At 42.8% G+C, this 16,126-nt stretch overlaps 2 protein-coding genes across 4 annotated transcripts in view; both read right to left on the reverse strand.

Annotated features, from left to right (window-relative positions):
* The window catches only part of PARVG (parvin gamma), a 34,415-nt gene extending 25,679 nt beyond the window's left edge, over positions 1–8,736 (reverse strand). The window contains exons 1-3 of the mRNA XM_048825173.2: positions 8,466–8,736; positions 3,112–3,207; positions 2,529–2,593 (exon numbers count right to left, since the gene is read on the reverse strand). Coding sequence (XP_048681130.2) covers positions 2,529–2,593; positions 3,112–3,190 — 144 coding nt within the window. The 5' untranslated portion in view covers positions 3,191–3,207; positions 8,466–8,736. The remainder of the gene's footprint in view (positions 1–2,528; positions 2,594–3,111; positions 3,208–8,465) is intronic.
* A 2,820-nt stretch (positions 8,737–11,556) lies between these two features.
* PARVB (parvin beta) overlaps positions 11,557–16,126 on the reverse strand; it is a 98,726-nt gene continuing 94,156 nt past the window's right edge. For all 3 annotated transcript variants that reach the window (XM_075121360.1, XM_048825152.2, XM_048825159.2), the window contains one exon: positions 11,557–15,092. In XM_075121360.1, the coding sequence (XP_074977461.1) occupies positions 15,016–15,092 (77 nt within the window). In that variant the 3' untranslated portion in view covers positions 11,557–15,015. The remainder of the gene's footprint in view (positions 15,093–16,126) is intronic.

Consider the following 16,126-nt stretch of genomic DNA (forward strand, 5'->3'; position numbering starts at 1 on the left):
TTTCATGTTTGGGGACAATATATAGCTTCAAGTCAGCGGCACTGCTATGGGTATCCGCATGGCCCCACAGTATGCCAACATTTTTATGGCTGACTTAGAACAACGCTTCCTCAGCTCTCGTCCCCTAATGCCCCTACTCTACTTGCGCTACATTGATGACATCTTCATCATCTGGACCTATGGAAAAGAAGCCCTTGAGGAATTCCACCATGATTTCAACCATTTCCATCTCACCATCAACCTCAGCCTGGACAAGTCCACACAAGAGATCCACTTCCTGGACACTATTGTGCTAATAAGTGATGGCCACATAAACACCACCCTATACCAGAAACCTACTGACCGCTATACTTACCTACATGCCTCCAGCTTTCATCCAGACCACATCACACGATCCATGGTCTACAGCCAAGCACTACGATACAACCGCATTTGCTCCAATCCCTCAGATAGAGACAAACACCTACAAAATCTCTATCAAGCGTTCTTACAACTACAATAGCCACCTGCTGAAGTGAAGAAACAGATTGACAGAGCCAGAAGAATACCCAGATGTCACCTACTCCAGGACAGGCCCAACAAAGAAAGTAACAGAACGCCACTAGCCATCACCTTCAGCCCCCAACTAAAACCTCTCCAATGCATCATCAAGGATCTACAACCTATCCTGAAGGATGATCCCTCACTCTCACAGATCTTGGGAGACAGGCCAGTCCTCGCTTACAGACAGCCCCCCAATCTGAAGCCAATACTCACCAGCAACCACATACCACACAACAAAAACACTAATCCAGGAACCTATCCTTGCAACAAAGCCCGTTGCCAACTCTGTCCACATATCTATTCAAGGGATACCATGATAGGGCCTAATCACATTGGCCACACTATCAGAGGCTCGTTCACCTGCACATCTACCAATGTGATATATGCCATCGTGGGCCAGCAATGCCCCTCTGCCATGTACATTGGCCAAACCGAACAATCTCTGCGCAAAAGAATAAATAGACACAAATCAGACGTCAAGAATTATAACATTCAAAAACCAGTTGGAGAACACTTCAACCTCCCTGGTCACTCAATTTCAGACCTAAAAGTCGCAATTCTCCAACAAAAAAACTTCAAAAACAGACTCCAACGAGAAACTGCAGAATTGGAATTAATTTGCAAACTGGACACCATTACTTTAGACTTGAATAAAGACTCGGAGTGGATGGGTCATCATACAAAGCAAAAACTATTTCCCCATGCTAATTTTCCCCCTCCTATTACTCACAACTTCTTGTTAATGGTTTGAAATGGGCCATCCTGATTATCACTACAAAAGTTTTTTCCCCCTCCTGCTGATAATAGCCCACCTTAATTGATTAGTCTTGTTACAGTTGGTATGGCAATACCCATTTTTTCATGTTCTCTGTGTATATATATCTTCTTACTGTATTTTTCACTGCATGCATCCGATGAAGTGGGTTTTAACCCATGAAAGCTTATGCCCAATGTGACAAAGTTCCTCCTCTGCCTTGGTGGGTCCTGCGCTTATTGGCGGATTTGCTCGCCTCAGGGGTCCACGGCAGCCCTCAGTTTGGCGACTTTCATGGCTCAAATCTGCTGTTCACTCAGTTAGCCTCATCACTGGCCAGCTTGGGGAAAAGGAAGAAGAACAAACCCCGCAGTCTCTGCTGATCCACCTAGTGGATCGGGGAACAGGCCAGAGACCTTCCCCTCTGATGGAACCCACAGTCCAGGTCAACTCCTCCAGGATCAAGTAGGGAGTTGAGGGGATGGAGAGATGGGGGGAACCCGGGCCTGCCCTCTACTCCGGGTTCCAGCCCCGGGCCCTGTGGATTGCAGCTGTCTTCAGTGGCTCCTGGTAACAGCTGCGTGACAGCTACAACTTCCTGGGCTACTTTCCCATGGCCTCCTCCCAACACCTTCTTTATTCTCACCACAGGACCTTCCTCCTGATATCTAATAATGCTTGTACTTCTCAGTCTTCCAGTAGTACGCCCTCTCACACTCAGCTTCTTGCACCTCTTGCTCCCAGCTCCTCACATGCACACCAGAAGCTGAAGTGAGCTCCTTTTTAAACCCAGGTGCCCTGATTAGCCTGCCTATCTTAATTGATTCTGGCAGCTTCTTGATTGGCTGCAGGTGTTCTAATCAGCCTGTCTGCCTTAATTGTTTCCAGAAAGTTCCTGATTGTTCTGGAATCTTCCCTGTTACCTTACCCAGGGAAAAAGGACTTACTTAACCTGGAGCTAATATATCTGCCTTCTTTCACTCTCCTGTAGCCATCTGGCCTGACCCTGTCACACCAAATAAATTTGTTAGTCTCTAAGATGCCACAAGTACTCATCGTTTTTGTTTTTGCTGAGACTAACACGGCTACCACTCTGAAACCTGTAACCTGCTTAAGTACTTTGCTGGACTGGGGCTAGAGTGCTCAGTACCTTACATGATGGAGCCTGATTACAAAACATTTAAAAACAACAGTTCATGTGTAAATTATAATTTAGTAAAAGAAATTATACCATTTGTAGTTCGTCCAGCTTAGCATTATTGCAGGATGTAGGATTTATTAATTTCCTCTTTTCTCCTATAAACAGAAGTGAACAATATCCATTACAATTCTCTGATGTGACTAATGCAAGTTTTCTATAACAACTGCCATCAGTTGAGTATTGCCCCATTTTGCTAATTACACCATGAAAAAGTGTACTCATTTGTAATTTTATAGATTTCCTATGAGAGAGAAAAGGGCATATCAAATCATTACAATTGCCTGTTAGAAATTTCTTTCCAGGGGATTCAAATTGATAAGACGAAAGGGACACTTTCTAAAAATAAACAGAAACACAGTTTGGTTTGGTTCTTTTGTGAATTGTAAACCTCATTTAGAGGATTAACCGGAACTTGCATTGACTCTTCATAACCCGCCTATGGAGAGTTGGAGGCTAAATTCCATGCAAAAGGGTTACTTACTTACACTTGTCCGAACCTGGGAATAATGTTGTAAAACAAGTGAAATTCATCTGTGCTGAGAACTTTCTTTTTTTTTTGTTTCTTTGGGTCCCTCCTCTCTCTTTCTTCATTGCTGGTTTATAAAACACATACCTTGAACAATGTCATTCTTAGGTGGTGAATGATGAAGTGCACTGGGCTGTGCAAAAGCAGTGAGAAAGTCTGGTTCCATTGTATTATTTTTTGCTCCTAGAAAATTGAAAAAAAAATTCAAAATGTGCTAGAGCCAAAATGAGTACGAATGAGGGAATATGCACCAAATGAAATTATTTCTTTCAGCAGTTTTTGAAGTGTTTGTGGGTGACCTACTTTTAAACATGAGGCAACGTATATTTAAGCAACATTAAAATTAAAATGAAGTTAATCAGTTTTTTCCTGGAGATGAAAAGCACTACAGTATTCAAAAAAAGTCTTAACTCCAGTCACTTCTGCTTAATCTGAATTAGATCAGCAAAATCCTATTTCAGTTCAGTTGATAAATGCTTCAGCAGGAGACATCGGGGTGCAAGTTATAAAAATGGTCAGCACTTAACTGTTTGGGATGAATAAACCAAGAATATAGCGAATCTAGAAGACTGTATGTATTTTAGAAGGAAGTTCAAAAAAGCTCAGGTTTTGACGTTAATTCCCTTCCCAACTACTACTGTCCTGAAATAAAATGGGGATGGCAACACACAAAAGGAGAACAGACCAAAGTATCTTGTTAGCATATAGAAGACTATGGAAGGGATTTTCAAAACTGGACAGGAAGAGTGGGAGAGGGTAGCAGATGCCAAAGTGGGGGTGAATTGGATAGGAGCAAAGAGGGACAAAAACAGGTTGGAGCACAGAGGCAGAAGGGTCTAAAACCACTAGAAAACATTCCTCTCTATCACCTGGAATTGTATCTTTCAAAAATTTAAACATATCAGGGAGAGCAGAATAAGTTTGTATACACAAACGTAATCCTAGAATTTCCTAACATTAGAATGCTTGACTTTGCAACCTTAATGTTCTTTTAACATAGGATTTTTTATATGTAATATAAAAGGCTGAGAAAGCTAGGCTTGCTTAGTCAGGAATGGTAAAGAGCTAAAGGAGACTAAGATTCTGAAGAGTATAGTTAAAAACTGAGCAGTCTCTCTTTACTTTGTCCTATAATATAAGAACAAGAGGTTAACTTATTACACTAATGGCAAGTAAATTTAAATTCACTGCATCAGGAAATCTTGTCACATACTGTAACTGGATTTTAAGGGGTTGGATAATAACATTTGTAATTACAGTATGCAAGCTAAAAATAGGGATATTAAAATCTTATACATCAGTGTACAAAATTATCATCTGCCGGGGTCAGAAAGGACTACAACTTGCATCACCACCAGCCATTTATAATTATTATTGCTCATTATTTGTATTACAATAGTCTGAGATTGGTCTACATCATGCAAGACTCTGTACAAACACAGAGTAAGAGCCAGTTTCTGCCCTTTACAATGTAAACAGACAAAGGGCAGGAAGGGGAACAGCATTGTATAGCTAATCAGGCGCATTCTGGAAGCGAGGGCCACAGTTCACCTTCCATTGAAGCATCAAATCTTAGCGATTGCTAGAGGCAGAATATCAGATATCACGGATAAATAATCTGCCCGGTATTATTAATGCTATGTTCCTATGGCCTAATTGATAGAGTACTGCATGTGGACTCAGCACTGCCATGGACCTGCAGGGTGACCGTGGGCAAGTCACTACCCTCCCTGTGCCTCAGTTTCCCCATCTGTAAAATGGGGATAATGATACTGACCACCCTTGTAAAGCATTTTGAGACCTATGGAAGAAAAGTGCTGTATAAGAGCTAGGTTTTATTATGAAGGGGAAACACATTTCCTTCTTATTAAAAAAAGTTCCAAGTCTCAAAAACATAGGGGAAGAAGTAAATTTAAAGGAAAGTGAGGCACGCCTTGTTAAACATTCACATTGTGAGAACAGGAAAGCAGAATAATCAATAGGTGAGAGATCCACTGCAAACAGTATTGCACATCTGACAGGGAAGATCTCTAAGGTACAGTTTCTTGCTCTGACAGCTTAAAACTCCAAACAGCATTGGGAGGGTCCCCTTAGAATCGTTCTCACATTTTTATCGGGGCTCCAGTGTAAGGAAAGTGCATGTGTTGTGTTTTAGTACAGACTTTGATCGTTCCATTTTGAAAATATGCTTGGCGAGACAATACTAGCAGAAAACTATGATTAGATACTTTCACATGTCCGTCTTGCACAACACAACACAATAGACACGAAATGCACAAAACCGCTGGAGAGAACGTATTTCATCATTATGGTTGCAAAACCAAATGTCAGCTCTAGAAATGCAGTTGGCAAGAATGGAATAATTATAAGAAATGGAGCCTTTTACTGCCTACGTAAGAGCAACAACTGAACTATTTGAGGAACGCTGGAACAAGGGAAATGAAAAATGTAATTAATATAGTGGAAGATTTTCATATGCACTAGTGGCAATTAGATACCTAACTTGAAAGTCAATGGGGGTTAGGTATCCAACTGCCACTTTTGCCTTCAAAAATCTTTCTCGGAACTCTTAGACGTGGGTACACTTACTGTAATTCATACCCTATATTGCCTCAGCGTTGCTGTTCCCCTTACCTTTGATATCAGTCACCCTTCCTTCAATACTTATGGCTGAAAAAAACTTGAACTGTCAACAATTCTGCTTCTCTCTAATAAAAAGTTAGTAACTAAAAACACACATGGGATATTGGGGAGGCCCCCAAAATCAGACACCACCTTTGAGAGTTTGGACCTTGGCATGTCAGTTTCCCCATCTGTGACGTGAGGAGAGGAACACCTGCCGCTGAGTGGTTGTGTGGGGATTCATTTGATGAGGACTAGAGAGAGGTTTCCCCGCCGCCCATAGTAAGGAGCATCAGGTTGCTGTGCCAGCCCAGGCTCAGACTAGAACCTGACTTGTGACTCAGTAACAGTCACCGTTTGATTTCTACTCCCCCAGCCTTGCTCCTGTGAGGGAAGTAATCTGCTCTCATCTGATAGCAGGTGTCAGTGACTTCCCTCTCTGCACTAGCTCAGCAATGCTGACAACCACATCAAGGCTCTGCCCATTCCTTGCCTTTGCCTGTCCATCTGCACAGGAGGGCGGAAGGGCCCAATGGAGGTTGCTCTCCCCGCCGAGTTGGGGCCCACCATACTGACTAAACCACCCAGAAGAGTGAGGATGTGCCAGACACCCCTTTACTCCGCTGCATGAGCATGTAGGGTGAGCCACAGTTGTGCCCTAATTATTCATGAAGCACTTTAAGGCTATAAAGGGACTAGATTCAGTAGGTATGCCACCGTAATATTAAATCAATGGATTGATGGTGGCCATCTTGGCTAATACAGTATGTACACTGAGAAATCTCCTGTTAATTCCAGGGAGAATATTGATGTGGGATTGTTTCAAGCCCTTATTTTACAATAAGGGTGGCTTGGTGTGCAGTGTCAGGCTAGTGACCCAGCATTGCATGTCTAGCCCAGTGGAAACCTAGATTGTAGATCAGAATTTGCTGCAACCTTCTCCCTCACAGGCCCTTCACCTCAGCTTCACCCCATCTGCCCTTCTTACCCTCATCTTCACCCCTGTCCTATCTCCCTCACCTCCTTCACTACCGTGTCCCCTCCCTCTTCACTTTTCTTTCCATTTAGCATACTTCCTTCCACCTAAACCCACAAAAAGGAGTGGGGGTGGGGGAAATCACAGCACTAACATGACATTTGCCACTACCGTACTGGGCAGTCTGCTTGGGTGTTCTACCCTTTTCCTCTCCCTGTGTCTGACTTGTCTATTGGGTTGTAAGCTTTTAACTTCAGGGACTATCTGCTTCTCTGTACAGTGCCCATTTTTGCCACTTTCTCACCTCCCAAGCCCACCTAGGTTCAGAATGCTGCGGGGCCTGCCTCCTGGGAACGTTGACTCCTCTGATTTATTCAGGAGCTGTTTTGGCAAGCTGAAAAAACTTGGGGATCTCATACAAATTTATGGCTTAAGCTGGCAAGATGCTGAGCACCTACTGCTACAGGAGTTGGAGATCTCAGCATGTCACAAGTAGTACTCAGGACCACGCAAGAACAGGCCTTAAATTAAAAATTGGTGGCAGCATACATAAATATACCCTTAGGGCTCAATCCAATAACCTGCTCAGCAGCTGAGAATGGAGGGCCTCAGCATTTCATAGGATCGTTAGTTATTATTATTATTAAGGTGGATTCTGGATCAGGCTCCAAGTTACACTCTAGTGAAGGGGTGGCCAAACTGCAGCTCGCGAGCCACATGTGGCTCTTTTACAGTTAAAGTGCAGCTCGTGAAGCCCACCACACCCCGCATTCAGCTTCTGCCCTAAGGAGAGGTGCTGGGTCTAGGGGCTTCTGCCCAACAGCGAGGGGGGGAGGTCTCAGGGCTTCTGCCCCATGGGAGACACCTGCCATGGGGCAGAATTCCCTTGCCCCACCACCTTGCTGCAGGGCAGGAACTCCAGAAGGCATGCCCCGCAGGGCTGAAGCCCCAAGCCCCAGCAGGCACTCCCAGCTCTCGAACTTCTGAAGATTATTATATGTGGCCCAGTGGGTCAGTAAGTTTGGTCATCCCTGCTCCAGTGAAATGCTCAAAAATTTGATACAATAAGTTTCAGTTCCAAACAACCCCCCAGGATGTCTGTACATAGCCCAGAAAACTGCCTGCTAAAGGTTTATATATTGCACTAACATCATGGGGGAACGTGAATGTGTTTGGAATCCTTTTTCTATTTCAGTTCCTTAATTGCGCTGGGAAAAGTATTAAGATTGGAGTTTGTCATGCAGGCCCGCTGCAATAGGGCTCTGCAGACTATCTTTTCTATTTTTCTTTTCACTTCTTTTGCTTTCAGGCTATTTTCTCCGGCCTTGCATCCATGCATCCATTATTTACTGGTACATGGAGAACAACACTTGGAATAAAACAATTGCTAGAATATTGATTGCAACAATATTGTGTACTGGAATTTTTAAATCATATTGGCCTTACACTTGACTCTTTGAGCAAAATGGTATCACTTGGTTCTGTGTTCTCAATTACTGAGAGAATATCCTAAATTTTCTGAGATCTTGAGAAAGGCAGAAGCTATTTATTTTTCTGCATTCTGCTAGGGGTAGTCAGTGAATAAGTTTTCAGGTATGTCAAGAGTTGCTATAATATTATAAGCTGCAATGCTACAGTTCCTTACTTGCTGAAAATAGCAGTTAAGAAGGTTCTGGATTGCAAAATAACCATTTTGTATTAATAGTTCAAATCACCCAACTTTTCGTCTACTATCCCTTCACAATCTGGTTCCTCAAAATTTCACTGAGCTATTACATATATTTTACTGCTCATAATGCTACCATAATTATAATCTACCATAGAATATACACGAAACACTTACTTTTGCAGATAAGGACACCAAGAAGTTTGAATTGATTTATTTCCTGTTGGAAAAAGCCAAAAGTGGTATTCCAAATAAGCTCAAAATTAGTACCAAAGAAAAGGCTTTCTAGTCTGAAAAAATAAAAACTGCATGTGTCAGGATTCAATCAATCCACCTAATTTTATACTGCTGCCATTAGAACACCACGATGAGAAAAGTAGGCAAGAAACAAAAAGAAAGACTAGTTCTTTGCACTCAGTTTAGAACAGTCCCTTACTTCCTCATTTTGCACTGCGGTTTTCAAGAGGTTTGCTTGGTAGCAACAGGAAAGAGATGACGTTATGCCACATTTAGCCAATATAATCAATTTGCATATGAACATTTTACATAAAAGAACTGACACCATGTTGCCTTTAATAATTCTTTAAGTGTTCCTCAAGGGGTGTATTCAAGGAAAGGTCATGGGAAAGGAGTATGAAACCTAGCATAGGATAAAGTTTTGGGCAGCTTTGTGTTGAAATTGCTGCCTTGCATCAAAGCAGCTTGAACATTATCAAGAGGCAAGTTACACACAGTTCTTACGCTACATTTTAAAAATGAAACCACAATTCTGTTCAGAGCCCTAATATCAGCAAGTATGGTCTCTGCTAGCATCTATAGTAACTGCAGTAAATGTGCATCTAAACCAGGGGTTCTCGCAACAAATTTTTGGTGGCCTCAGAGTGAGGCCAGCAACTCTTGCTGGTGGCCACACTGACACCTTTTTCCTAAAACTATTTCTTTTTCCTAAAGTTAATAAAGTAATATGCACATATATACATCCAAATCATTGTAATTTATTTATGGAAGGTTTTGGGTTTGTTTTTTTTTTGCAAACTCAATAATAAAAATAAATGCACAATTATCTCTATTCTTTACTGGACCTAACAGAATAGAAATGCAAATAAGGTACTTTGCACCTTCTTGTCTTTTTTATTGTTTCTTTTACTTTTTTGGTAAAAGTGGTTGTCTGTACAATTCTGAAGTAAATTTAAAAATGCTTTGACATAATAGTCCAAATAATAATGAAAAACATATCTGGGTGGCTTGGGTCTGGGGAGGAGGGGGCAGGGCTGTGGCTGGCCCGGGGCTCCTCCGGGCAGGTGTGTGTGTTGGAGGCATCTCAGGGCTTCGGCCAGCCCGAGGCTCCTCTGGCTGAGACGGGGAGGCGCTCGGGGCTTCTCCGGGCTGGGGGCTTTTGGCTCCAGCCATAGGGGGTGTGTGCGGGCGGAATGGATGGAGTCAGGGGCTAGCATCCCCAAAAGGGGGAATCCACCCACTGGCCATGGGCCCGCCGCTCGCCTCCTCACCCCCCCGCCCACCGCTTGCTTCCTGCATCCCTCCTCAGTCCCCCACCTGCCGTTCACCTCCTCTTACCCCACCCCCACCCACTGCTCCCCACCTCACTCCCCTGCCACAGACACCCCCTTCCTGCAGCAACAACCCCCTGGTATTTTACTGACAGGGAAAATTGTGGTCATACTGCCCAGAACACTGCATCTCTCTCAGGAAATATACAGTAGCACCTACCATTCAGGTGATTAAATACTTTTCTTTCTGAAGACAAAGAGGCAAAACCGCTCTTCAGGATATAATATTTAGATTTTCCTAGTCTAATTAACATTTTAAAATATTGTAATGGGCATACGAATGGGGAAAGCCTACTAGGTCATATCCATCCAGTTACTAATGCATGATGATTCCCTGAAGTAAATTCAAGTGGTTAGTCCAATTTAGTTTTAAGCATCATAAGCAGTAAGGCTTCCTTCCCCCACTTCCCTTGGGAGATTATTTCACAGTCTAATGGGGCTCACTCTGATATCATAAACCACCATATTTAAGCTAAATTTTCCTTTTTTAAAAATTTCACATTCTTACTCCAAGTTATAGCCCCCAAGCACTACTCAATTCCTCTCCTTCCTCACCATACATCCCCATCAGATAATGGTAGCTGATTGCCATCCCCTCCCACATATACTCATTCATCATTCAACCACACTGACTGGGATTTGTTGTCTAAAGCCTTCCTGTCACTAACTGATGCATTCACAGTCATTTTTGTTGCTGTTCTCCAATTCCCCCCAATTGCTTTCTACTGATAAGATGCCCCGATCTAAGTACGATAGTCTAAGTGGCGTGTGATGGCGCATCCACCCCACACGAGCCCTGAACTGGTTAATATGGATCAGAAGGGGTCAATTAACCTTAGATACTGCACCTGGAGGGGACCCAGGGCTGGATAGGGCCAAATGGCAAATGAAGCAGAGCTGGGAGGCGGGGATTGGGACAGCATTATAAAGCAGGGAGTAAGCACAGGAAAGGGTTGCAGGCAGTGTATCTGCAGTTGCTGTCTAGAGTAAAAAGGTGTTGGCCAGGGACAAGGAGGAGCTCCAGGGGGCAAGTAAGCCCTGGTGTCCTGCCCTGGACTAGGGAATCTTACAAGAGGCCTAGGAGGCGAAGTGGCCCTGGGGAATGGAGGACGCTCTGGGGGTAAACCCAGACAAAGACAAGGAGATGGAGAGGTGGGTACGAAGGAGTCCAAGGACTGCAACAGCAGTCAAAGGGTCCCTGGGCTGGAACCCAGAGTAACAGGCAGGCCTGGGTTCCCCTACCAGCCACTGGCTAAGTGGCACAGAGCTGGAGTTGGAATAGAAGACTGCCTGGGAGGACATATGGACAGCTTGTCTGGTGGGACGTCATTGCCCTGGAAAGGTGGGAGAAGACTATATAGTGACTGGCCGAAGGGCTGAATCATCAAGAGGAAGCACTCCAAGTCATGGAGGTAGGATGGAGAGAAAGCAACTGATTGCAGGGGCCACCATATGGGGCAAAAGTTAATTCCCAGATCCAGGCAGAGAGAGGCACACCTGCAGTGAGTGAACCCCTTCATATGCTGCTCTACCAGTGCCAGAGAGACAGACTGTCACGTCCCTGCTCTGTTTTCTAAGGCCTATGCAGACCAATATCTCATTGGCGTCTTGGTCTTCATTAAATGCATTCTTCATTCAAGTCCTTCCTTTTATTAGAACTTCATCCATTAAGCAGGCCAAATAAGAGCAAGAAAGCTATGTAATCATTATTTGTTTATTAGAATAAATACAGTTGTCACAAACCATGCATTAAGTTCCACAACACTCCTGCTGTGATTTTAGAAAACATAGGATTGCATTGTAATTTGCTTACAGTACACTACTGTTACACTCTCACAAAGCCAGACTTGTCCACGGTATGACAAGTGCAGTATCTCATCTGCAAGGTTGGTTTTTTGTGTGGGTTGGGGTTTTTTTTAGGAACAGAAATCCAGAGTGAACATTGTTAAAAAATAGTAGAAAAGATTCTTAAAATACATTAATACACAAAGCATTAGGTTTCTATTAGGGCGAAAAAAGAAAGCTCTAAGTTTTTACATTGCTGTAAATTCTTTTTTGTTGCTTTGCAGTCTTGTGAAACATTAAGACATAGCTGACCATTGCTCAGGCCTCTCCTGAGCCATAGAACAAGTTGTACGACAACTGGCTGGAACGGAATCCACAGTTCTGATGGTGAATCTACAAGGCACATTACATAGGCTGTATAGGCAGCCAATCTCATTAACCATATATAAATGTGGAAGCTTGAATGTTGGGCATGCAGTGGTCAAGAACTATGCAACAAGCCTCAGAATTCCCTGGCCTTTTCTACCCAACTAACTCTACACTAAGAGGCAGAATTCAAAATTTCCAGTAATACGAACAAAATATTAGCCATCCTGTTCTTTAGCACTGATGGGGGGACACCTATATTTTTAAGCTTTAAACCCAAAACATATTAGCCCATTAGAACTAGAGTGACCAGATAGCAAGTGTGAAAAATCAGGACAGAGGGTGGGGGGTAATAGGAGCCTATATAAGAAAAAGCCCCAAATATCCGGACTTTCCCTATAAAATCGGGACATCTGATCACCCTAATTACAACCCACATATTAGGTATGTGATAGACTAAGAATGAAATAAACAATATTAGTTGGTGGGGAGCTATATCAAGATGATTGTGTTTTAAAACTGTTTGCTTTTGGGGAAGCCCTTCTTAAGTTAAAAGCATCCTGTTGGCAATTTGCCCATGCATATAAACTAAAGGTCCCAAATCTGCAGTCCCCTGCTCACAGGAGTACTCATATAAGGACTATCTAATAGTCCAGTGGTTAGAGCACTCACATGAGATGTAAAAAACCAACTTCAGTTCAAATCACCTGACTTGGAGTGGGGACTCGAACTCAGGTCTCCCAACTAGCCCTAATTGCTGGGTTATGGAATTTTCTGGGGTGGGGCTCTCACTCTCTCCTGTTGAAGCTCTTCCACTTCATATCCAATATTTGAGTTTAAGCAGGAGTTTAGGGACCTAGAGGACTAGGCAGCAGCTGAACAGGGGAGTTGAGGATCTACATTTTGGACTTAGGTGCCCAGTTACGCACCTAAATTCCTTTGTGAATCTAGCTCTTACAATCTAACTCACTAGTTCTTCAGTCACCATAGCATCTCCCACAGTAGATGCGAGCTGAGTTTCAAATGGAAACAAGTAGAAACCTCCTCCCGCTTTTTTTTTTAATTTTTTTTTTGGACACTAGCCCCCTTAGGCCACTTTTATACCTCATAAAGAAACAAAAAATAAGTGTTTTCTCCTTTTGCAAGTCACTGTTAAAGTGTCAAGCTGAGACAAAAATGTTAATGAAGAGAAGACTCTTCTGTACAATTACACCACAGTTCACATAGCACAGTAAGGGGACATGCGTTTCCTCCTGGTCCTTAATGCTGAAGGGTAAATTCAGTCCTGGTGTAAGCAGATGCATTTCATTTGTAGTCAATGAGAGATGGACCTCTGCTTACAACAAGACTGAACTTGGCCCAGATAACGCAGTAACACTGTCTTCCTTGATAGGCTGCTCTGTTAAATGCTTTACATAAAACCTGGCAGCCCATAAAATGTGACTAATGTGATAAACAGAAAGCAATAAGATAGTGGTTTTGAATCTCCTCCACATTCTAAGGGAAGGAATGCTATAAAATACAGAGCCCACAAATAACTTGCTTTAGCATTATAATACTATTTCTTTCAATAGCCCTGCCCATAACCTGCTCACACAAACCACATCCTAGCCTTGCCTTCTTTGTACATTTAACTACACCTATTGCATCCTTAGACACACAGATATGTCTGCACAATCCGGTGAAGTCCATCAAGTGCTGTAACAGTGTCTTGTGACAAGGTAGATACTTTCGAAGGGTAGAGTCTTTTCTCTCACTGACCTCAATCGGAGTTTTGCCTAAGAATTACAGCACTGGGTCCAGAGTTCACAGCAGTAGCAAAGTATCATTGGGAATGATGGGATGAAGTCAACTCATCACAGCATCACTGAAAGGAAACTTATGTTATTTTCAGCCCTGGGCTTGCACCTCTAAACTGTTCCAAATTCGGTGCAGTCCAGTGTGTTTGATACTGGTGTACATTACATGGCATTGTCCCGAATAACCCAGGAAACAGAGGCAAAATCTTACTGAAAAATGACCTTGCTTCATTTAATTTTCAAGACAAAAAACTGTAGTTCTGTTTACACACTTTGGGCTCTGTCGTGCTGTAACTGCCACTGACTTCAATGAGAGCAGGAGCAGGTGTGTTAGCTTTTCCACATGAAAGTAAAGGTCAACCTTGCACCTCTAAGCAATCAAACTGTGATTCCCCCTGTTCATTCCACGAAGGGTTAAAAAGAATGCATAAATCCAGCCCATCCATCCTTGACCAGCTCCTGACCGAGCTGATCCAGACTGCACATTTCAAGTGCTACAGCTCCCTCCTCAGCACAAAAGGAGGGAGAGAAAAGCAGCTATGACCAGATGGGGCAATAATTCCATTTCTAGTCTGTGTGTAAACATCAGGTGGAAATAATACTGGGTAGTATGAGGTTAACATGAAAGGTAGAAAAAGCCCTCATGGGTTCTTATGTACAGTTTCAGGTGGTGTCCTTGGAAACAAATACAGTAACACACACAAACCTTATTTAATGGAAACTGTGCAGTTTCTAAATATATTACAATGCAATGTTGTATTTCTAACACTCAAGCCTAGCATATCTTCCACCACCAATGGTAACCAAGCAGTTTACAAAAGAAAGTATATAAAGGCATTGCCCCATCAAGAAGGGTTCAAGTTTTTCCTGTTTATCAAAGTAGCTAGTAGTAGATTTCTTTATCAACAGAACAAGAAAGCTTGTTGACCCTAGCAAACAGACCCACCAGGATCTCAGAGCAAAGATGTAAAAATGATATTTCAAAAGGGAGCTAACATAAAATACACAAAGTATTTTCAGTGGGCACGTCATGCAAAGAGGTACATGGAGATAATGTGAACAGAAGAAGGAATGCCATCATGCAGCATGGAATATAGTGTAAGGCACAATGGGAACATAGAAGGTGTTTCATTTTTCCCTTTTTTTTTTTCTTTTCTTTTTCTTTCCTTAAGAAGGTCGTGAGGATTAACATCTCAGCAGCTTCCAGGATCACTCAACATTCTTGTATTTTGTGAACAGGTTGTACAAAACCCTGAGGGTAGACTTCAGATCCAAGTTAACAACATCTGTGGAAGAAAAGGAGAGATTCTTAAGGTTGGTTTAGTGCTACCTCCCAGTTGCCTATGAATGGAAAAAAGTGTCTTCTGATCTGTGAACTCAAAAGAATAAAAAATCAAATCAAATTTAAAAAATACAGATCCAGTTCCCTTGAATAGCATCATACGATAATCTTCAAGAAACCTTAGCCATAACAGTACTTTAATCACTGATATTTTTAAACTTCTCTCTGGGGGGGGGGGGAAGAACCCCCATCCCTCCCTGATCTACAATTTATCATAGGCTGCAGTGTTCTTGTGTCTCAGACCTGATATCTCACAAATAACTTTGAAAAATACTCCATGTTAGATACCATGTCACAGCTTTAACAATTTCTAGTGAGTTTCTACCAGGGAAATTACTAACCAGGGGTCCAGAGTGGGGATTTAAGTCTAAATTGTATATTTCATGTGAGGTTCTGGACCCACCGTATCTAGAACCTCTGCAATGACTTGCTATGCAGTGAGCAGGACTTAAACTCCTGCTTTGTGTGCCAAACCTTCCTGCATCCCCTCTCACTGTGCCAGAGTGTGGGTACATTTTCATCTGAGAAAGGAAGGGAAGAGTGCATCAACAGTTACAGTCCACCATAAAGACAGGCCGTCTTCCACCCTCCCCATTCTTCCCCTTTGCAAACTTCAAACTTATTGCTAATGGGCTTGGTATTCCCCCTTCTCAGATGTACAACAGAGAGAGTCTCTCTCTTTGCTCTTCCTGTCCTTTTGCTACGATAACATAGAGGAAGTGCCGGAGAGAAGTACATTCCAAAGGCTGCCAGGGGAAAGTACAGCACAGAGTGCCCTTGCAAGACTGGAGAGAGGATCTGCCAACGTCAGCAGCGCAGGAGAGGGGAAAAGCAGCAGGTAAAGATGTGGGAAAGGGAGAGGACAGGAGGGAAAAGCAGGGGAAACAGGAAGATGAAAAAAATTGAGGAGGAACAGTTCGGATGGAAGAAGAGGAAGGAAGAGAGGTAAAAACAAAAAGAAAAACTCCACAAACCCCA

This window comes from Caretta caretta, chromosome 1 (assembly GCF_965140235.1).
Source record: "Caretta caretta isolate rCarCar2 chromosome 1, rCarCar1.hap1, whole genome shotgun sequence".
NCBI classification, from domain to species: Eukaryota; Metazoa; Chordata; order Testudines; family Cheloniidae; genus Caretta; species Caretta caretta.